Genomic DNA, 22061 nt, shown 5'->3' with positions numbered 1-22061 from the left:
GAAACGTTGGTTTGACTTTGACTTTACAGCATGGTCGTATTGAAGCTGAAGGAGTGTGATTCGCGGACAAATAAGCATCGTAGCATAGGTTGCCACGTGTATGAACGCTATAACCACATGGATAATGGAACCCACCTGTCAATTTTAGCATTTTATATAATAATTATATATATCCCACCTAGACCTACCCATCCAAACCCCAATATCGTTATCATATGCAGAATGCATCTGTTCTCCACCGATAAAACAAATAAAACCCTGTGTACGGCCATCTGATTCCCTCACCCGACCTTCCCACAGATAAGATTAAAGATTATCCGGTGAACTCGGCATTAATTTCCAACATATTTTCATCGTTGTTGTAGATTCGGTTTTTGGATTTGGTAGGTCGCAATCGGATTGATTGATTGATTTTTGGTTGAGTTGAGGATGATGTCAGAATCACACTCGATGAACGGTCAGAACTCCGGCGATGCTGGCTCCGGTGAGATCATGTTGTTCGGAGTCAGAGTCAAGGTTGATCCGATGAGGAAGAGTGTGAGTATGAACGATCTCTCACAGTACGTACAGATACAGCCTGCTACACATGGTTCGTCTAGCAATAGTAATAATAACTTTGATGGCTCCACCGCGGTTGCCGGCGAAACTGGTTACGCCTCCGCTGATGATGCTGTCCGCAACCAATCCAATGGTGGACGAGAGCGCAAACGAGGTTAGATCTCGCTTTTTCAATATCTCTTACATCTTCGATTTATCTATTGCTTATCCGTTTCTGCGCTTCTTTTTCGCATTTGATTGAGTTAGCGTTTGTATTGGATTCTCCTATTGTTAGCGAAGGATTACGATTTTGCATCTCTGAAATTGGAAATTGATTTTTCTTGTTGCGAGCAATTTCAGTATCTCATAATATCTGATTCTATTATAATTGAAAAAACAGGGGTTCCATGGACGGAGGAAGAACACAAGCTGTTTCTGTTAGGTCTGCAGAAGGTAGGGAAAGGAGACTGGAGGGGGATTTCAAGGAACTTTGTGAAGACACGTACACCTACTCAAGTCGCAAGCCATGCTCAGAAATATTTCCTCCGCCGGAGCAACCTCAACCGCCGGCGCCAGAGGTCCAGTCTCTTTGATATCACTACTGATTCAGTGAGTCTCATCACATAACAGATCTGAATCTAATTCTGTAAATCATTAATCACTTGTGTCACTCCTAGCATATCAACTGTTTATAATAGTAATCAATTGGTTTTGCGGATGATGATGATTAGGTTGCAGCTATCCCAGTGGAAGAACAGAAAGATGATGAAGATAACAAGAGTCAGCAAATATCTCCTCTAAGTGGATTCCCAATGGCAGCTTTTTCACCTCCATCACCACTACCATTAATGGAGAACCAGATGAAAACCGAAGCTTTCTGTAATGGTGGTCAATTCAATCAATCAACAAGGACAAATGAAAAAAATTCATTGTCATTATCTCTCAACCTCTCTCTGTCTTATGATAACAATCGAATGGTGGATTCTTCCGCGTTCCAGGTCATCTCACCCTTCAACAATGGAGATCGTATGATCAGTGTTGGTTAAACATCTGCAAATGAAGTGAAATCTGCAGGTAGTTAGTGTTTTTTTAATTTTTATTTATTTTAATCTAATACTTTATCATGTACAGACCAGGATTTCCTTAAATTATCATCATGTTTGTTATAATTATCGTTGTTGTATGCATACTCATCAGTCATCATATTTCATATCATCCATTATGTTATGCAAGTAATGTTTTGAAAAACACTACTTACATCTTGTTAAAATCCAACGCTTTGAATACAAATCCAAGAAATTAAAAGCAACCGACATATAAAAGGAAAGCGTATATTCTCTGATTCTAAAAATATATGAACGGCCAAATTGTCAATTTAATTTGATGCGGTTGCCAAAAAAAAAATCCCAGTGGTGATTTGGTTTTTGCATCCGTATGATTCAACTTATTTTGTGGTGTGGAATCATGTTTTACTTTTCTTTGTTTTGGTTGGGTAATGAGATCATATAAATACCAATTAATAGAGGCAGATTAATAACATTATAGTTTTAATATCATCATAGAAGCTATCATTACGTGAGTTCTTCAGCTCCTTCACTTTCTTCTGAGATAATAAATCTCATCTTTAATAGTTGTAAACTCATCTTCAAAACTCAAATTCAATTTTATATGTTTTTCATCAATCAATTGCCAAAATTTGCACTTTTTTGTTTCTTTGGTAACAAAAAACAAATTTTAAGCGGGTAAAAAGGAAGGTTAATTTGAAAAGAAAAAAAAACCTATTTGTAGAAAAAAATTGTCAAACTCATACCAAATAATTAGGGAAGACTTTAGGGTGTTCTTTTTTCTTGGAAATACAAATTTGAAACAATCATAAAGAATCTTATTGTTTGTTATCAGTAAAATACATTTTTGCTTATTTCTTAAATATCCAACATAGGAAAGTAAGTTTTGGTTTATTTTATTTTGGAAATGCAAATTCGAGTAGAGAGGAAGCAATCACATGAGAAAAACTAAAAAAATCAACTATAAACAGTGAAAGATTTATTTTGCAATAAAAAAACATTATATATATATATATATATATATATATATATATATATATATATATATATTTTGAGAACTATACAAATACCATATTAAATCATTTTTTCAGGCTTTATCATAATGATTGAACATGTATGAAAACAACATGATCAATGATTTATTTTGTAAAAAAAAACAATAAAGACTAAATATACAAAAACTAAAAATGAGCCTGATAATCTAATTTTGAAAATTAATCATAACTATTGAATGAGATTAGATCAAAAGTTGGATTTGTATGATGGGAATTAGAATATGAAATTATGAATGAATGAGGATGAGATCTAGGTGTATAGGGGTAGGGGTGTGTCCTGATTCAATGGTGGCAAGATGAGAGTGGTAGGACCATATAACTTTAAGTTAATGGTGGTTCTTGGTTGATTTTTTTTGTTTTGTGCCATTTTCATCTTTACGTGGGTGGTTGCTGATATTAGCATTATTCTTAGTAGTGTTTTAGATATTTAAGAAATAAGCAAAAATGTATTTTATTGACTTTTGTTATCACAATGCCTATGGAAAGTAAGTTTTGGTTTACTTTATTTTCAAAAGTTGAGTCTCAAATCTTATCTCTTTATCTTGTAACCAAGAACAGCTGGGACACCTACGAAGCCTTTTTTAACCAATGACTTCCCACTTGGAACAATTTCATTTATAAATAAATAAATAAAACACTTTACAGCTTTCACCCCTCAAAATTACAATTTCTCTCGTTTCTAGGCTATTTAGGCATCAGATTCATAATACTAACATTTATAAAAGTACACATTTATTTATCTTTGAAAAACTAAAACAGTAGAAGATTTAAAAAATGACCCAAAGTACATATTTTGGGTTTACAATTTCAATTGATAAACCTCGTGTCTTTGTGGCTAGTCTAAAGTCTAAACACACGTTTACACGACTTGCAATGATTCGCATTATTAGTGTATACATAGTTTTTGGTTAAATTTGATGTTGCTCTATCTTTTTAATGATATTCTTAATATCATTTTCACTAGCTTGACTAAAAAATATCCAAGATGAATAACAATTTATAAAATCAAAGAAAAGCCAAGTACCAAAAAGAAACTAAAGTCCATAGAATCTTGAAATCCACAAAGGAAATTCTACAAGATTAAAAGCGACCAAGTTTTGAGTTGTTCAACCACTCCTCGTACTATTTGTTTTAATTTCTAGGCAACTTCACATGGAGATGTAGATCAAACATATCTTAACAAGATTTGAGTGGATTGGGGAGTAAATTGATTAATTAATTGTTTTTGTTGAATTACACTTATGAATTACGTATATTTAAATACAAGCATGTGGGACAACTCTGATTAAAAGAAAAGTCTAAAGATAAAAGATTCCATAACGACATCAATCCACATGATGAAACGAATACATGCCACTTGCATCTTCATGTTCATTATTAGAAGAAATCAAGAAGGGGGCAAATCGACAAATTTACATATCTTGAGGGGTGGGTTGGTTAGGAGGAGAAGAAAGCCAAGGGTTAGGTGCCACGTAGGTGTAACCATGGAAATGTTCACCCGCTGTTGGTGTAGGAGCTGGTGAGTCATCCAGGGGCATTCCTGTCCAACATTTGTCAAAATTTTCAGTGCAATCTTCTCCACTGATATCTGGCTTGAACTTGGGTTGCAACTCTCTCAACTCCAATTTCTTCCAGTTTATTGTTCGAAACCATTTATGGCTTTTAATATCATCACCTCCTCTCGCTCCACTTCCCAACCTCATTAAAGGATCCTTCTGCAACAACTACACAAAACAAAACAAAACAAAACATATATTTTAATTGTATTATGAAAAATTTACCAAATTATAAATTATAGCTTCACTTACTCCTTTGAGCAAAGAGTGAGCTTCACCACTTAATCGTGGTAAGAGCTTCACTTTTTCATTGATGATCTTCTCCTGAAGTTTCTTTCTGTTTGAATGAGTAAATGGTGGCTGAACATAATAGCATCATCACAAAAATTTACAATTACAAGTTTACAACCCAACTATAAAAAATAATAAAATAATAATATATATATATATATATATATATATATTTTTTACCTTCCCAGTTAGCATTTCATACAAGAGTATTCCAACACTCCACCAATCTGCATTTTTATTATGGCCTTTAGAAAGTAATATTTCAGGAGCCATGTATTCTGTGGTCCCACACATTGAGTTTGATCTGCTTGATTCATCAATCTCCTTTGCCAGACCAAAATCCGTCAGCATAACCTGAAATCATAAATAATAATTATTTTTAATTTTTAAGAAAATTAATTAATTAATTAAATACATACATGGCCATCAGCATCCATGAGTATGTTTTCAGGTTTAAGATCTCTGTGCACGATTCCATTCTGGTGAAGATGTGAAACAGCAGATACTATCTCAGCAGTATACACCCTTGCTTGATCCTCACTACCCAACATTCAAATTCAACAATATTAATTATTATTATTTTTTTTTATATAAAAATTCAAGTGTAAATAAATTATTATAAACAAGTAATCGATGTGCACCTGAAGATTCCTTGTCGGTATAAGTGAAAGAAAAGATGGCCTCCGTTTATAAAATCCAGGATCAAATACAGCTTCGTTTTTGTCTGCAACAAAAAAGAAACCAAAAAAGTATAATTAATAAATTAACAAATGAAAAGGATCAAGTTCAAGGGTTTCCGTAGGAATCAGAATTCGATTCCATTCCGTTCAGGTGTTTGGTCGCAAATGAGTAGGAAATTAACTTTTCTTAAAGTCATGGAATTCAATTCCAGTCGTCCCTCATTTGTGTAAATGACTGATATACCCTTCCTTTATGTCTTCTTTTTAAAATATGTGGACCATATAAAACAAACCATAGTTTTCAAAAAATCAATAACCAAAATTTCAGTCATTTGTCGCTTTTTTGCATTCCAAATCTTTTGAGAGAATTATATAATAAAGAAAATATTTAATTTTTTTAAAACTTTTTTTATTGTGGTCATTTACAAATTCATTTTATGAAAATTCTCGAATAAATAAGCACCGCTTTTAGATAGAAGGGTATAATTGGTTTTCTTTTTTTCATATTCAAATTGTTCATTCAGTCGAAAAAAGAAACAGACTTTTTTTTTATACAGCACTCATTCAGTCCTTATATCAAAGATTTAAAGTAATTTTTACATCATGAATGGGAAGAAGACACTTTATCAAGCTTCAAGTTTTCAGTTAAAGCTAAGGTTGTGGGACATCTAGGGAACTTTTGCAATGATGTGAGGGCGAATAAGGTCATTTGTGATCAAATTTATCTGAAAAGGGAATTACTACTCATTCGCATGATTTGCATCTTTCCCTTCATAATTGAGACAAGCATCTTCCAATAGAACAAAAGCTTAATAAAGATTACCAAAACATCTTTTAACTAAAACAACCACGAGATGAAAATGTCAAATGTGCTATGATTTCAAAGATTCAATGAAAAAAAATCCTGAAAATAAGAACAAAAGTGAGTACCTGAAAAGAATAACGAAGCTGAACAATGAAAGGATGAACTACTTTAGTTAGTATATCCCTTTCAGCCTTCATATAATCGACATGATTATTTTTTATGATTGTGTCCTTCCGCATAACTTTCATGGCGAATATCCCATCCCCAATCACAGCCTCGCCCTCACCATTAATCACGCTCCTATCCTTCCTTCTCACCTGGAATACCTTGCCAAAAGACCCTTTACCAATGACCCTCATTATTTCAAAATCCCCAGGCACGATCTTGTAATCCAGTCTACCCTTCCCTTCAACATCATATTCCTCCTCTTTCTCGACTTTGATTAGATCGTCGTCTTCTCCGGAGCTCTCGAGATCAAACTCATGGTGAAAAGCAAGGGATTTGGAGAGGGTGTAACGAGGGGAAGGGCCAATGAAGGAGTGGGATCGATTGTGGATAATTTGGGGATCCCCTATGAAGAGGTTAGGGTTTGGATTAGGATTAGTTGAAGATGATGAATTAGGGCCAAATACATCGGCAAAATCGAAGTCTTGATCAGTTGATGATGGCGGAATTGTGAGGTTATTGAGCTTGCTTGCTAGCATCGAGTGTAGGGTTTTCTTCTGCTGAGCTGTTGTTGAACCCATGTTCATGTTCATACTTATCGTGTTCGTGTGTGGGGGGATGATTTTTAGAGGAAGAATCCTGCCAAGAACTGATTCAAGGCGGGGTGGGAGACTTGGGATTACATTTTATAAACACGATAATTTCTTACAGATCCAGAAGCGATATCGACGATGGAGATTGGGGATGATGAATAACAAGACGATAGTACTGCAATACAATTGTGTAGGATAGAAGTAAGGTAAAATTTCTGCAAAATAAACAAAAGAGACAAAGTGTTACCCCTCTTGGATGATGTTCGAGAACTAGAGTTTAGAGTTTAGACCATGGGGGATGGATTCTATCGATATCTAATATGGAAGGAAATATAATAGTATAATACACCTTCTCGTAAAAGAATTTTCTGTTTCTGGTTGGGTTCATTTAATCGGATTTCTCCAAAAAGGTAGCCTATTTTTGTTCTCTTTAGTTTTTTTGAACTTATTCCTTAAAATGATAATTAAATTAAATGATAATATGTTTTGAGAACGACAGGATGTACCTAAAAAAAATGAAAATACCCCTACCTAAGAGTACCTATATACAATCAAAGCGTTAAAAAAGTAAAAATTCTTATTGGTGTCCAACATGATATTTATAAGGGAAATAAATGGTTGTGACATGACAAATTAATTACCTAAAAACCGAAAAATCAATAATATTCGGTTGATATTACTCCATTATTATGCAACAAATTTATTAGAACCAGATAATTCCTCTCGGATAAGATGGCCACTATTACACTATTCCCACTGTCACTTGCCCACTGCTAAGTGCGAATCCCAAACATGAAATCCCCGCATCTTATCATCTTCCTCGTCATCTTCTTCATCAACGACTCGATCGCAGCTGACCCTGCTACCAGCATCATCTTCACTACGCTCGGCCGATCAAGGTATGCATTCGATATATTCTCCCTCCCAATTGACACGACCGGCACTGAAATCCAACTTACCGATGGCAACTCCGTCAATTTCAATGGCTACTTCGCCTCTTCCTTTAATGGGAATCCCATAACTAATCCTACCTTTGTTGACCCACAATCCACCCACCTCGTCTATGTCACTGAACGCAACGGATCATCCTCCATCTATCTGGACTCAATTTATCACTCTGGTGTGGACAGCACCAGAAAACGTTCGGTCCTTGAAGCTGAGTTAACTCGTTACCAACACCGTCTCGTGGGAGGCAGCGGCGGACGGATTTCGATGAAAGATAGGCCGAGTCTGGTGGGTGATTTCTTGGTATACGTGTCGACTCATGAGGAAACAGGTGTGGGTCGGACGAGTTGGGCTGCGGTTTACTCGACTCAGCTGTCAACCAAGGTAACTCGCCGGTTAACACCTCAAGGAGTAGCCGATTTCAGCCCGGCTGTGTCTCCGTCGGGTTTGTGGACGGCGGTGGCTTCTTCCGGAGAAAAAGGTTGGGGTGGGGAGGTGCAGGAACTCGATACGGATATATATGTTTTCTTGACTCAGGACGGGTCAAGACGAGTCAAGGTGGTGGAGCACGGTGGTTGGCCGAGTTGGTCAGACGAGTCAACATTGTTCTTCCACCGGCAGAGTGATGATGGGTGGTGGAGCATTTATATCGCGATTCTTCCAAAAAATAAGCCCTTCACGGTTAACTCGGTGACGACTCAACGAGTCACTCCACCGGGTCTCCACGCGTTCACCCCGGCTGCTTCAGTAACCAAGAAGAATATTATTGCAGTAGCAACCAGGAGACCCGGTTCAGATTACCGTCATATAGAGCTGTACGACATCGTTTCTGGTTCATTTAAAGACTTGACCCGGTCAATTGCTCCACGGGCCAATCACTATAACCCATTTATATCACCAGATTCATCCCGGGTCGGTTATCACAAATGTAGAGGGTCGGGAAGCAACAGTGAGATGATAAATAATGACATGTTTCTTGAAAATATCCAAACCCCAAAACCCCGGATTTCCCTATTCCGAATCGATGGATCATTTCCTTCATTTTCACCCGACGGAAGTCAAATCGCTTATGTGCGTTTACCGGGTCTTTACGTGGTTAACAGTGACGGGTCGGGTCATCGAGAGATTGCCCCGGATATTACTGCATTTTCAATAGCGTGGAACCCCACGCACAAAGGTGTGGTCTACACAAGCATCGGACCCACCTTTGCGAGTGAGGCGACAGACGTTGATATATTCGCAGTAGAAGTTGATAAAGATGAACCGACTTTTACTAAACTCACATTCGGTGGACAAAACAATGCGTTTCCATCCGTTTCACCCGATGGAAAATATATCGTTTTCAGATCGGGTCGATCGGGCCATAAGAACTTGTACATCATGAACGCCCTTGAAGGTGAAAAAGGTGGTCTAACTCAATTGACCAATGGACCATGGTCTGACACAATGTGTAATTGGTCCCCAGATGGGGATCACATTGCATTTGCGTCAGACCGTCATAACCCTGGTTCAGGTAGTTTCGCGCTGTATATGATCCACCCAAATGGGACCGGGCTTCGACAACTGATCCATAGTGGTTCGTCTGGACGTACGAACCACCCGTGGTTCAGTCCAGATGGAAAGTACATTGTATTCACTTCGGATTATGCGGCTGTTTCAGCAGAACCGATATCCAATCCACATCACTATCAACCGTATGGAGACATATTTACTATGAAATTGGATGGTTCAGAGTTGACCAGATTGACACATAACTCGTATGAAGATGGGACGCCATGTTGGGGTCCTAAGTTTATGAAGCCGAAGGACGTTGAGTGGCCAAAAGGTGAGGAAAAATGCTCCTTTGAGGATTGCACGTGGCTGGCGATAAGTAACTCACGTGATCGTGAAAAGATCCAATGTGGTGGTTAAGGAGTATTTAAATTACTTTTGGAGTAGATATATCATGCACAAATAATGTATTTATTAGTACTCCGTTATACAATAAAAATGTTGTTCTTTTATGGACATTTCAGATAAATAGATAATCACACTTTTATCATGTTAAAAAATGGGTCTTATCCCGATTAAGAATGTTTATTTTGAATTATCCGTTTTGATTTCGATATAAAATGATGAATAGCACAATATATTTTCATATGGTTGATGATTCGTCCACTAAGCTATTTTATCAATACCAGGAAAGTAACAAGGTATTTTATTAGTTTAAAATGAAAACTAACAACATACTTTCATTTATTTTTTGTTATAAATGCATTGTACTCATAAAAAAACTAACCAAAAAGAAAATGGTGCTGTCTATTTTTTTATTTGAGTAATCTACCACATTATAGCAATAAAAATCATTTTATATTTGGATGACATTGTCACATTTGTGTAAATTCTTCAAAATACAGCATTTTTACAATGAAGAAATGAATGTAGGTTGCTATAAAAAACAAATAAGTAAAAGTACGTTGCTCTTTTAGCATTTAACTTTGATTTTGCACCTTTTCTATTTTCTTTTTGACAAGTACTCGGGACTCGTAGATCGAGAAATTTAGGGAATGTTTTGTTCACATGTCCTTTTGGAAGAGATGAAATGTGTTAAAGGAATTAAAATATGAATGAATTGTAATCGTTCACACATTTGGTTGGAAATAAGTCGATCAAATTTTATAAATTTTTTTAATGATTTTTCAAAATTTCATCTAAAATAAAAGTTACTTACATTATATCGTGATATGTAGCGAGGGTATTTTTGTCTTTTAATAGAAAAACAAGAGATCCATTTGCCCTCCTCTAGGAATGGCGATATCCAATTATCCATCAAACATGAAACATGGAATTCATTTCAAACGAACATGAAAGTTGATACTTATTATAAAATATAATAAGGGACAGTTACACAAATTACTGTAGGAATTATTATTTGGCTATATTTCATTAATCTGGTTATGGCCTATGAGATTCTTCTTCAATAAAGTTAGCACGTCTCTAATGGTAACTTACTGAAAAATTATTTGATTTTTTAGCGTTTTACCATTTTAGTAAATAGCTCTTTTAAGGGATCAAATTCCTGCATTATTTTTTTCATATTTACAGAAAAAAAAAAAAAAAAAGTCTAGTCTAAAAGTTTGTAGTCTATAAACAAATGTTTATTTTTTAAAATCTGGAAAACTACATAAAAAAATCTATTTTTTTTTTTTTTTCTGAACTTAAAATACAGTTTCATTAATTGTAGTTTTACAATATTGAAACTAGTGTTAACAACTTGTACATTCTTCTTAAACTTAAAATGAGAAGGAACTTTCTTCAATCGGGTGAATTGGAAAAGAGTAATCTCCCCTAAAGATAGAGGAGGGCTTCGCATTGGGTGCTTGAGGAACTTCAATATTTCACTTTTAGCCAAATGATGGTGGGTTGTAAAAACAGGGGAAAAATCAATAATCTTGACTGGATTTCCTGGGGAGCATCTCCTCTTCCAGTAATTCTAGTATTTGGAGGAATCGTGAAACTGAATCAGTTAAATACAATGAGTTGATGATGATCACACAACTGTTGTTGGACATATTTGCCCCTGTCGCTAGTGGGGTTGTTGTTGCTATAGAATGAATGATGAAGATGCTTCAATCTCTTCTTCTGGTGTTGCTCCCCAACTCAATGAATCTCTACATGGTTTTGCTCAAAAGCTACCTCACAGTTGCTACAGTTGGTTCTGCTTTCAAATTGGTTTCTTTAACTAGGAAGCATCTTTTGGTCCTTGTTGGATTCAGTTAACCTCAGTTGTGCTTCAATTGGTTCTACATTTAACTTTGGTGTTTTCTTGTTTTTAGCTTTGTGATTCTGGCTGTGGTGTGTGTTACTCGTATATTTGTTTCTTTTACATGTAAACTACTCTGTATATCTCCAGCTTCCTTCTCATGTTTCTTTTTATTGATAAATTGTTCTGCTTGTTCAAAAAAAACCTCTTAGGATTAAAAATTGTTACCAACCATTGACTCCTTTTCATATAAATGAAACCTGAAAGTAGATGATGGTGGAAGGAATCGATCCCTGTATTGATTATTAAAACCCTTTATATTGAGTCGGTCTCTAATATTCTCCCGAAGTTTGAACTGTAGGTAAACGAACACTCAAATTGGAACGAAAATTTTGATAAAGCTGTCGAGGCAATTCCTTTGTGAAAATGTCTGCATATTGTAAAGCAGAAGGAACGTGAAGCACCCGGACTTTACCTAGCCGAACCTTTTCCCGAACAAAGTGAATGTCGAATTCCATGTGTTGATGTTGAACCAGATTATCTGATAGGTAGACGACAGAGACATTGTCACAAAATATGATGGTATTTGTCTTTAAAGGGAACATATAACACGAGTAATAGGTTACGGAGCCATGTAGTTTCGGCAACGCCATCAGACACTCCCCGATATTCTGCATCGGCACTCAAACGAGAGACGATAGGTTGTCATTTTGACAGCCACAGAATTAAATTATTCCCCAAAAATACACAATACCCGAAGCTTTCCGTGCAATCTACCCCTACGGTTTGTGATTTACCATTGACAACCAACTGTACTTTGTAATTGTACCTGTAAAGAGTGACATCCGATCTAAATTTGTGGCGATAGAGCCACATGCACCGAATGACGGGTCAATCGATGGCCCCATGTTTTATTTTCGTATAAAGCTCTATATTCATTTTCCATGGCAAGTTTCCAATTAGGGTCTATGGAGGCTTGGTTGTAAGAGGCGGGTAAGGGAGATAACTTGTTTGGGTTGGTGGATACATGAAGACTGAGGCGAGTGACTAGTTTGGTAGAACCGGTTTTTAAACGTGTTTGCATGTAGTGAAGGTAGTTGGGATGGTGCAAGGGGATGCGTAGTTTGAGTGGGTTAGTGACGTCGAGTATAAGTGATTGTAGGTGGGGATGTTGGTTGTTGGAAAGGAGTCGAATTCATGGTAGATTTTGGCGAGGGAGTGGCAGTAGGTATGGGGCTATGGATTGGGAGTGTTGAAGTAGTGGTTTGTCGGAGGATGGGTAGTAACAATGGTATCCCCTAAAGTTTTCTGGGTACCCAAGAAAGATGCAGTTGGGGGAATGAGGGTGGAGTTTATTTGGTTGGGTAGCATGTGCAACCAAACACACGTAAATGATAATATGTAGGGTGTCGGCCAAATAGAGCAAAGGTGGGGTTGAAAAATGTAGGTGTTTGGTGGGTAATATGTTGTGAAGATAAGTGTTGGTGTATAGAGCCTCTACCAAAAATTGAGGGAGTAAGGTGCTATTTGTTTTTTCTGAGGTAAAATGTCTGCAGTCTGCGGACTATATCTGTAGACCTCTGCAGTAGAAGAGGTGGACCAAACGTCTGCAGTCTGAAAAAAGAAAACTGTTTGTTTTTTTAACATCTGCGGGCTATTAAAATAAACTGAAATCTAAATAAACTGATTTTTTAAAACTTCAAAGCGAATTTTTTATATATTTTTACGACTTTATTATAAATATATAACGAATCTAGATCAACTTTTATGTATTATTATATAAAAAATAAAAATAAAAATGGTATTAATTCATATACATATTTGATAAAAACCAACAACTTTGATTGCAAAGTTATAACTAAACATTATAATTAGTGATCAAAGAATTTGATACATAAATAGATGGAAATAAACTTCGATTTTTTCAAATAAATCTATTAAAAACGTACGATAAATATTTTCTCGAGAAATTGATGATACTCTACTAAATAAAGTTTTACAAAATTTTGGCAAAAAAATATAAGAATATATTATGATTTTTTTTTTCATATTTATATAAACAACTTCAACGAATATTATTATAATAAATTTTTATTTATAAATTTGTTAAAAATATCATGTTTGTATCGTCAAATGTTTTTTTTTTTTAAGTTTTGTAATTTTTTTTTCATATTGTTTATCATTAATAAAGTTGGAAAAAATATAAATTAAAAAAAAAAACTTTAAAAAAATAAAGATATATATGTTTTTTTAAGCTAGAAGATGTCTGAAGATGTTAGAAGACTCTGGTCCACATCTGCGCCAAGAAGAGGGCGCGCATACATTTTTAGGTCTGCAGTCTTCAAAAAAACAAACAGTCTGCGAAGACTAATGTCTGCGCGTGGTCTGCGCGGCGCAGATAGAAGACGTCTCGCAGATCTGCAGACAAAAAACAAACACTACCTAAATGAGCATGAGTTATAAGAGTGCGGATGATGTCATTTAAGAGACGAAGCATCTGTTTGGCCCGACCATCTTGTTGGGAGGTTCAGGGACAAGAAAAGCAAAAAGGAAGGCCATGTGTTGCAACAAAAGTTTTGAAGTTATGATTATAAAATTTTCCACCTAGATTGCATTGAAAGGTTTTGATATTACGGTTAAATTAGGTTGAGATAAGCTGATCAAATTTGGAAAAATTGATAAAGGTTTCTGATTTATATTTTAATGGGTACACCCATACATAATGAGTGAAATTATCGATCAAGACCATACAATATTTGTAACCAGATTTACTCAAAATTGAAAAAATCGTCAAATCTTTTTTAGCCTAAATATGGCTTGGATGCACCATTTGGAGAAGATTGATATTTTTTGTGTTGAAAAATGATGAGTTGATTACGAGTTCGTAAGTTCTCACAAATCTTTTGGTTCTCAAGAGAACCTGATTATATATATATATATATATATATATATATATATATATATATATATATATATATATATATATATATATATATATATATATATCCCAAAATTTAAGAGCAAATTTTTTATTTTTAAATAAGTAATAAATAAACCATTAGTATTAAAAACATTCATCGTGTCATCCCATAACAAAACCAAAATGTCAATAATCAAAACATGTCACAATAAAACATCATCAAAGTATATCTCCCAAGAATCTCATGTAAGGAAATCATGGTGTGATGCGCTGCAATCATGTCGGCTCCTTCTCCTTCGAAGAGTAGGTACCTGAAGCCAAAACTGAAAGCCGTAAGCACAACGCTTAATGAGTTCCCCCATCATACCACATACCATATAACAAATACATTGCCAAGCATATTTGGGTGTTGGCCTCCCCTTCGGTCTATTTCAACTGGATATTGTTGAGCATATCTAGGTGTTGGCCTCCCCTTCGGTCTATTTCAATCGGATACTGCCGAGCAGTTGGCCTCCCATTCGGTCTACTTCAACCGGATATTCCCGAGTATATCTAGGTGTTGGCCTCCCTTTCAGTCTATTTCAACCGGACACTGGGTCTATCTCACCCCTATCACTAGTACATAATATCGTAAGTAAGCACATAAAACATAACAGATAGTCGCAAGCTAGACAGTTATCACAAAGACAATCATCTCAACTACAACAACTACTAATGGGCCGACATTGGTGCCTTCGACCCACTCATACATGGAGGTAACTCACCTCGTAAAACTTAATGCAAAATCTAACGGTATGAATCTCTAGCGGTAGCTCCGACGACTCCCCAAGCTATCATTACCACAATAATACTTAACCAGAAACTAATAATCCTTCTTAGGGTAAAATGACCATTTACCCTTGATCTAATTTGGTTAATGCCTAAGGCCCAACACCATAACATGAAAATGCCTAAATCTAAATAGGCTTCCCAAACCCACAAGTGGCCCACCAATGGCCCAATTTTCTAAATTGGGCCCAACTCCTCAAATGGGCCGTATCGAAAGCCCAATAAATCCTTAGCCCAAAATAAATAATTTCGAATGGCCCATTATGGCGTAGAAGGCCCACAACTATAAATCTTAGTTCCAAGCCCAGAGGCCTTACTCCACAGTGGGCCATGAGGCCCAACTGTCCAGGCCTAAACTCCTAAGGCCCAAAAACCTAGTTTTGTCACTTTGCATGCGTACGCACGGCGTACCTGGCATGTACACCCAACGTACGCTGGCCTTGATCAAAAGTGGGAAGTTGACCTAGTACGCGCAACGTACCAGGGTGTATGTCCAGCATACTGGCCAACTTCCTTAAGACTCCTTTTGTGGCTTAATCCACTACGTCTAAAACATAGATTCAGGTCCTTTAAGACATCCTAAACCATAAAGTTACAAACTTTATGTATTTGCATGCATAGATGGGGGTTAAAACATGATTCAAGTCCTTGAACAACCTTTGTGACCAACAAACACTTTCATGGTTGTGGCTTAACCATCAAGGTCTGATTTTTATGACTATAAGTGCTTCCAAGAGCTCAAAAGGACAGCTCTTATGGTCTGGAACTATCAAGACACAAGAAACCATAACAATAGAGTCAAAATAACCCATAAAACACCCAAACACTACAACTAAGCATGCAATGGTCAAGTTTGAAGCTTGATACCTCAAATCAGTCAGAAATGGTGTTGATCCCCTGGATCTACAAGCTCTCTTCAAGTTATTGCTCCTTCTTTAAACTCATTCTTCTTCTAAATCACCAAAGGTACACCAAAAACTCAAAGTAAGCTCCAAAATACAAACAAGAGGGTTAGGGTTCGAGTTGGGCACTGAGGGGGCAAGGGAGGTTGAGAGGATAAGGGCTTTGAAGATTATAAATGTTTAAAAAGGGTGCAAACCCAAAATTTTAGGGTTTTAGGGACTGCATGCGTACGCTACGTGTACCCTTTGGTATGCTGGGCATACGTGCATGGCATCCACATCCTATCTCTTGAGTACGCTGAGGGTACATGGAATGGTACCCCCCCCCCTCACGTATGACACCTCTCGGTCCAATCACAAAGACCCAATGGTCCAAGCCCAAACCAATTAAATTCATTAATCTTATACAAATAATTAATACCTTTTAAGTCTCGGATGTTACCATATATATATATATATATATATATATATATATATATATATATATATATATATATATAAAAGATAAAAACTAATTAAAGTCAAGCCAAATGAAGAATAATATGATAAGTTTAACATAAGAAAAAAATAACACACACACACACACACATATATATATATATATATATATCATAAGCACCTAAATGGTATCTTATTTTTAAAGTAAAAAAAAAAAGACAAAAAGAAATGAGGGTGGGCCTGGACTTACCCTGACCCTAAGGTGCCTCCGCCCTTGTTGACGAGAATTGTAAAAAGTTCATTATAATATCACATGTTAAAAGACTTTTGATGTTGTGTTGTGTTGTGTTTGTTACATGGGGGAGTACCGGATGGGATGAGACTAAAAATGGATCGGACTAGATAAGTTTTGTAGGGTTATTTTTAACGATGAGGATGATGATATATTTGTCCTTTGTAGAGATAGAGAGGTAATGAATGAGTGCTTGTTTCGTTTTATTCTATCTTTTTTATAAGACAACATATATTACTCGGTTATTTTGATATTAGCTTCATTCATAATAAAATACATATGTTTTCATATGTCACTTCATTGCTTTCTTATGGTTAGATGTTATATAAGGCTATGCGAATTGGGAGGAGTAAAGAACGCATGATGTTCACTTAGACAACCAAGTCATGCGTGAACACCGTCTCGATGTCTGGTGGCTTGGCTGTGGCTGATAAGACGAACGAAGACAACCAATCAGGAAGAAGAACAAGCTGGCAACGAATTTTTATCTATTTTCTTTGTTTCTTTTTTCTTTTTCTACCGTTGGACCAAAAACAATTATTTCATTTTGAATTTAAAAAACATATACTACAACTACAAATAATACTTATTTTACATACATTTTACACTACAAAAAGCACATAATCTCTTCCCATTTTCTTTATTTTCTTCAACCTATGGATCCAAATTAAAATACCCGTTTATTCCAAACACCTCAAGCACTCCAAATAATCCATTTGCAATTCTTAGTTACACATAATTGAATCTCGATCCGAAAAATTTAAGCTCATTTTAAAAATTAAACATGTTCTTGAAAAATATCGCAAATAGATTCTATATTTTTATGTTTTTTTAGTAATTTAGGTTTAAGTTTCTATGTTTTTTTTAGTCATTTATGTTTAGTTTTCTATGTTTTTATGTTTTTTTTAGTAATTTAGCTTTATTTTCCTAATTTTTTAAGTTTAATTTTCTATGTTTTTTAATTAATGTAATGTGTAACGCCCGTAGATTCGGGCTAGTCAATTTAGAGACGATAAACATCAAAAATGACTTTTTGATGGAAGATTATTTAGAAGGATTAATCTTAACCAAGTTGTAGTATATGTCATAAGGTTTCCGTGCATATAAAGAACGCTAAAATCCGAGTTATAACGAAGAAGTTATGACCTGTCAAAGTTTCGCGACAGAACCGGCACGACTCAGCACGACGTAAATAGTGAACTTAAGGTAGATAGATATCTATCCTTAGTGATCTAAACAAGAGTTTAAGATTTATTCGATAGTAGTCCAACGATAAAAAGACAGACGAAAACGGAGTTCAGATGAAGGAGTTATGAATTTCGAACGGAGTTTTCCTGTCCCGGCCTACTATAGATAATATATAAGTAATATACTTATAATATATTAAAAATAAAGTCAAAATTAGCCAATGGAGTCGAAACAAGAGTTGTAGAGCATAATCTCACCTTCGCGTCGATATAAAGAACATCGAAAACGGAGTTCGTATGCGAAAGTTATGAATTTCTGAAGTTCGGGGCGCGAAACCGCAAAACTGTCAGAGACCACGACATGGAAAGCAGTGCCACGATGTGGAAAGTCCCCTCACACCTCCGGGAGTCCCCCATATGCAACTTGGGATGACGCATGCAGTGACGATCAAGCCCACGACGTGGCAAAAGGATCCCACGACGTGGCAAGGGCCAAATTTGCCCTATAAATAGATTTGAAGGGCCAGCCGACTATGGTTGCTCCATCCCTTCTCTCCCACTCCCGATACACCCTCTAAGCCCTATTTTAACCCCCCGAAGCCCCGGTATCAACCCCGAGACCCGAAGCAAGTCCCGAAGCCCGAAGATCCCGAGAAGAAAAGAGTTTCCGAGCCGAAGCTCTGCCCGTGAGAAACCCGGTGTGTGAAGTGATCCCGGTTTCACCGAAGAATACTACTTCTATAAGTCGTAGTGCTGTCCGATCATCTTCTAATCAAGTGAGTGTATAGTCCCTTTCATAAACACGATTATAATACAAGTATTGTTTGAATGTATTAAGTATATGTTTTGGATGAGTGTGTGGTCACATTCTTCTAACACATAAATATTAAGTATTTGTTATGAAATACGTGCTATGTGTTTATATATTGTTTGTTTATTTGAGATTGAGTATGGAATGGATGAACTATATAGGTTTTAATGAGTTAAACTGTATATATATATATATATATATATATATATATATATATATATATATATTTTGTATCTACGAATATGTTGGGTAGGATATGGGTAGATGAGATATGTGAGTATGGATCAGATCAAGAGGTTAGTTTTAGATCCGTGAGTATGGATTAGATAAAGAGATTGGATTTAGATCCGAGAATATGGAATAGGAAAAGAGATAAACTTGTTATTAATCCGGGAGTATGGATTAAGACATAGTAAATTGTCCCTAGTCCGGGAGTATGGATTGGGCACAGTTTTAGATCTGGGAGTATGGATCAGACCAATAGGTAAACTTGTCATTAATCCGGGAGTATGGATTAAGACATAGTAAATTGTCCCTAGTCCGGGAGTATGGATTGGGCACAGTTTTAGATCCAGGAGTATGGATCAAACCAAGAGATTAGTTTAGATCCGGGAGTATGGATTAGACCAAGAGGTTAGTTTTAGGTCCGAGAGTATGGATCAGGTGGAGAGATTAGTTTAGATCCGTGAGTAGGGATCAGATAAAGAGGAAAAGTTTAGATACGAGAGTTTAGATCGTGGCATTGTGAGGATCGATCGGGTGGGATAAGAGTTGCTTTTTATATGGTGAAATTATATAATTTTGGATGTTCTATATATATATTTATATGATATAACATTGTGGGATGAAAACCCTATATGCTCACCAGGCTCCCAAGCCTGACCCACTCAGTTTAATTGTATCACAGGTATCGATACGAAGCTGCTTTGCACTGAGAGATTAAAGGAGATGTAAATCACTAGAGTAAATGAATGTATGTTTTGTTTATGCTTATGTGTCTGTATCGGAACATGACATCCCGAGGTTTTATTATTTAATGAAAATACATTCTCTTTGAGAAATGTTTTGATAAGTTTTTATCATATCTTGTTTTGGGAACAAATTCCGCAACCGTTTTCTTTAAACGATTACTATGATTTATAAAACAAAGCATAAACAAATCGGTCTTTTCTGGCCGTGAAATTGGGGATGTCACATAATGTGGATTCAAATAATGTAAAATATTTTATTTTGTTTTAAATTATGTTTTTTTATATTTATTTTAATCATAAAAAACGTAAAAAAAATAAAAATAAAAGAAAATTATGGTGTGATAACCATTTCTAATGTCTAGTGAGCTAGTGGTGGAGATGACATGACGCTGAGTTAACAACGTTTTTTCCGGTGGCTTGACTGTAACCACTCCCCATAACCTAACTATGTAAAAATTATATAATTATAAAATTTAATAAGGGCGAGGTATAAAATTCACTATAGTAGTTATTATTTGGCTATATTTCATTAATTTGGTAATTGGATTCTTCTTCAATAAAGTTACATCTTTAATGGTAGCTTTGTAACGCCTGGTTTTCGGTATGATTTTATTTTCCAATTATTTATTTTCTTGTAGAACTCAGCGAGTTGGAAGCCTCAACTCGGTGTGTCAAGTTGTTTTTGGTCGCAAAGTTTAATGAGCCAAATCGGCGAGTTGAGGTGCCTCAACTTGGCGAGTTGGCAGCTATGAAGAAAACACTCATTTTTAGGGTGTTGCACCCTATTTAAAGGCGTTAAGTCCCTTGGCTGGCCTCCTTACCAGCCTCATCTGTCCAGAAACTCTAGATTCGAGCTTTACCTTCCATTTTTTTAGTATGTGTGCTTAGGGAGAGCCTTGAGTGTTCATTTTTGGTGCTTATTGAAGGTGATAAGGAATTAGAAGTTGCTTGGCTTGAATAAGGAGTCTTGGATCCAAAATCATTAGCTTATTTTCCAAGTTTTTGAGGTATCAATTTATCATATTGCTTAATAAATGCTTAGATCTCTTCTTATGTTAGATTATATGCTTTTAGCCATGGTTGGATGGTTGTTGGAGTAGTTAGACGTCCCAAATGTTTATTATTTCAGATCTAAGATCTTCATGGTTTCTTTTGGCATAAAGGTGTCAACTTTATGGTCTTAAGATCTTCATGCATCCGTTAAGTCCTTGTTTTGGTCTCTTTTGAGAATTTTAAGCCTCTCTTAGTCATGCTTGAGCGTAAAGCTGGAAAATTTATGTAGCCATTTAGCTTTAAGGGTTAGATATGCAGTTTGGAGCTATGCCTTTGGTGATTTAGTGCTTAATGATTAAGCCCTCACCAATTTAAGCCTAGGGTTTGGGTTTTGAACCTATTTTGGTGGTTCCTAAGGATAAAGTTGGAAACTTTACCCTTCTAGACATCATTTTAGAGTAGATATGAGATTTGGAATTCCTTGATTTGATGGAAACAGGTTAATGCATTAATTTGTTGGATGTCTGGCTAACTCGACGAGTTCATTAGTGAACTCGGCGAGTTGATATGATTTTTCCTGATCTGTGCATTCAATGGAGAAACACGACGAGTTGAAGGACAACTCGGTGTGTTGGTCAACTCGGACTGTTGACTTTAACTTTGACCTTAATCTTTGACCATATTTGACTTGTACGGGGTCTTTGGGCATTGAGTTGTATTTAAGGAAATTGTTTCTGTTTAGGGGTTGAGTGGAGTTGATATTTAGAGCCGGGATCTGTTCAACTATCATTTTGTATTTGAGGTGAGTTTCCTTACCGATATTAGTGGGTCGAAGGTACCAATTCTGGCCCATGTTTATGTTATGTTGTATACTAGCTGTCTTCGAGACACTTGTATGTACTTGTGTTTTCTGGGCTTAGGCCTGATGCCAGGCGGAGTCTGATGGATATTGTATGTTATGTATCATTGTGGTTATTGCATGTGTATTTGTTTATTTGATATATGTTATTGTATATTGCGTGGGCCCGTTTTACCAAGCTCAGCTCGATGCCGGGCGGGTCCCGATGTCGGATGGGGTCTGATGCCGCGCGGGGCCTAATGAAGGGAGGGGCTCACTATCTGTTTACTTTATGTTGCTATGTGGTATTTTGGGGGAACTCACTATGTTTTGTGCTTATCATTTTTATTTTATGTTTTAGGTACTTCCGGCTGTAATGGGGATGACTGCATCGTACACATCATTGGGATTCTGCTTATGATGTTTCACTCTGATTTTATGGCAATTG

At 36.1% G+C, this 22061-nt stretch overlaps 3 protein-coding genes across 3 annotated transcripts; 2 read left to right on the top strand and 1 right to left on the bottom strand.

The window, feature by feature from the left end:
• The first annotated feature begins 202 nt into the window (after nt 1–202).
• LOC145042438 (transcription factor MYB1R1-like) lies at nt 203–1706 on the top strand. Its single transcript, XM_078990857.1, has 3 exons — nt 203–712; nt 938–1146; nt 1269–1706. The coding sequence occupies exons 1-3, from the start codon at nt 430–432 to the stop codon at nt 1581–1583; spliced, it is 807 nt and encodes a 268-aa protein (XP_078846983.1). The 5' UTR covers nt 203–429; the 3' UTR covers nt 1584–1706.
• A 2235-nt stretch (nt 1707–3941) lies between these two features.
• Nucleotides 3942–7141, bottom strand: LOC145042437 (serine/threonine-protein kinase AtPK1/AtPK6-like). The gene is made up of 7 exons (XM_078990856.1): nt 6994–7141; nt 6114–6921; nt 5145–5227; nt 4923–5043; nt 4684–4857; nt 4465–4572; nt 3942–4380 (listed from the first exon to the last, which is right to left on the bottom strand). Exons 2-7 carry the CDS (start codon nt 6744–6746, stop codon nt 4069–4071), a joined length of 1431 nt encoding a protein of 476 aa, XP_078846982.1. The 5' UTR covers nt 6747–6921; nt 6994–7141; the 3' UTR covers nt 3942–4068.
• Nucleotides 7142–7415: 274 nt separating this feature from the next.
• On the top strand, nt 7416–9694 carry LOC145042436 (DPP6 N-terminal domain-like protein). The gene has a single exon (XM_078990855.1). It carries the CDS (start codon nt 7539–7541, stop codon nt 9600–9602), a length of 2064 nt encoding a protein of 687 aa, XP_078846981.1. The 5' UTR covers nt 7416–7538; the 3' UTR covers nt 9603–9694.
• Nucleotides 9695–22061: the final 12367 nt, after the last annotated feature.

The sequence above is a fragment of the Lactuca saligna genome, chromosome 4 (assembly GCF_052625555.1).
Source record: "Lactuca saligna cultivar CGN05327 chromosome 4, ASM5262555v1, whole genome shotgun sequence".
Taxonomy (NCBI): domain Eukaryota; kingdom Viridiplantae; phylum Streptophyta; class Magnoliopsida; order Asterales; family Asteraceae; genus Lactuca; species Lactuca saligna.
This window is presented reverse-complemented; position numbering and strand designations above follow the sequence as displayed.

Excerpts from the sequence above, each read along its gene's own strand:
- LOC145042438 (XM_078990857.1), top strand. The coding sequence starts at position 430 with ATGATGTCAGAATCACACTCGATGAACGGTCAGAACTCCGGCGATGCT. Across the intron at positions 713-937 it reads TGGACGAGAGCGCAAACGAG|GGGTTCCATGGACGGAGGAA; the intron begins GTTAGATCTCGC and ends TTGAAAAAACAG. Across the intron at positions 1,147-1,268 it reads TTGATATCACTACTGATTCA|GTTGCAGCTATCCCAGTGGA; the intron begins GTGAGTCTCATC and ends GATGATGATTAG.
- LOC145042436 (XM_078990855.1), top strand. The coding sequence starts at position 7,539 with ATGAAATCCCCGCATCTTATCATCTTCCTCGTCATCTTCTTCATCAAC.
- LOC145042437 (XM_078990856.1), bottom strand. The coding sequence starts at position 6,746 with ATGAACATGAACATGGGTTCAACAACAGCTCAGCAGAAGAAAACCCTA. Across the intron at positions 5,044-5,144 it reads TACCGACAAGGAATCTTCAG|TGAGGATCAAGCAAGGGTGT; the intron begins GTGCACATCGAT and ends AATGTTGGGTAG. Across the intron at positions 4,573-4,683 it reads ATGAAATGCTAACTGGGAAG|CCACCATTTACTCATTCAAA; the intron begins GTAAAAAATATA and ends TATTATGTTCAG.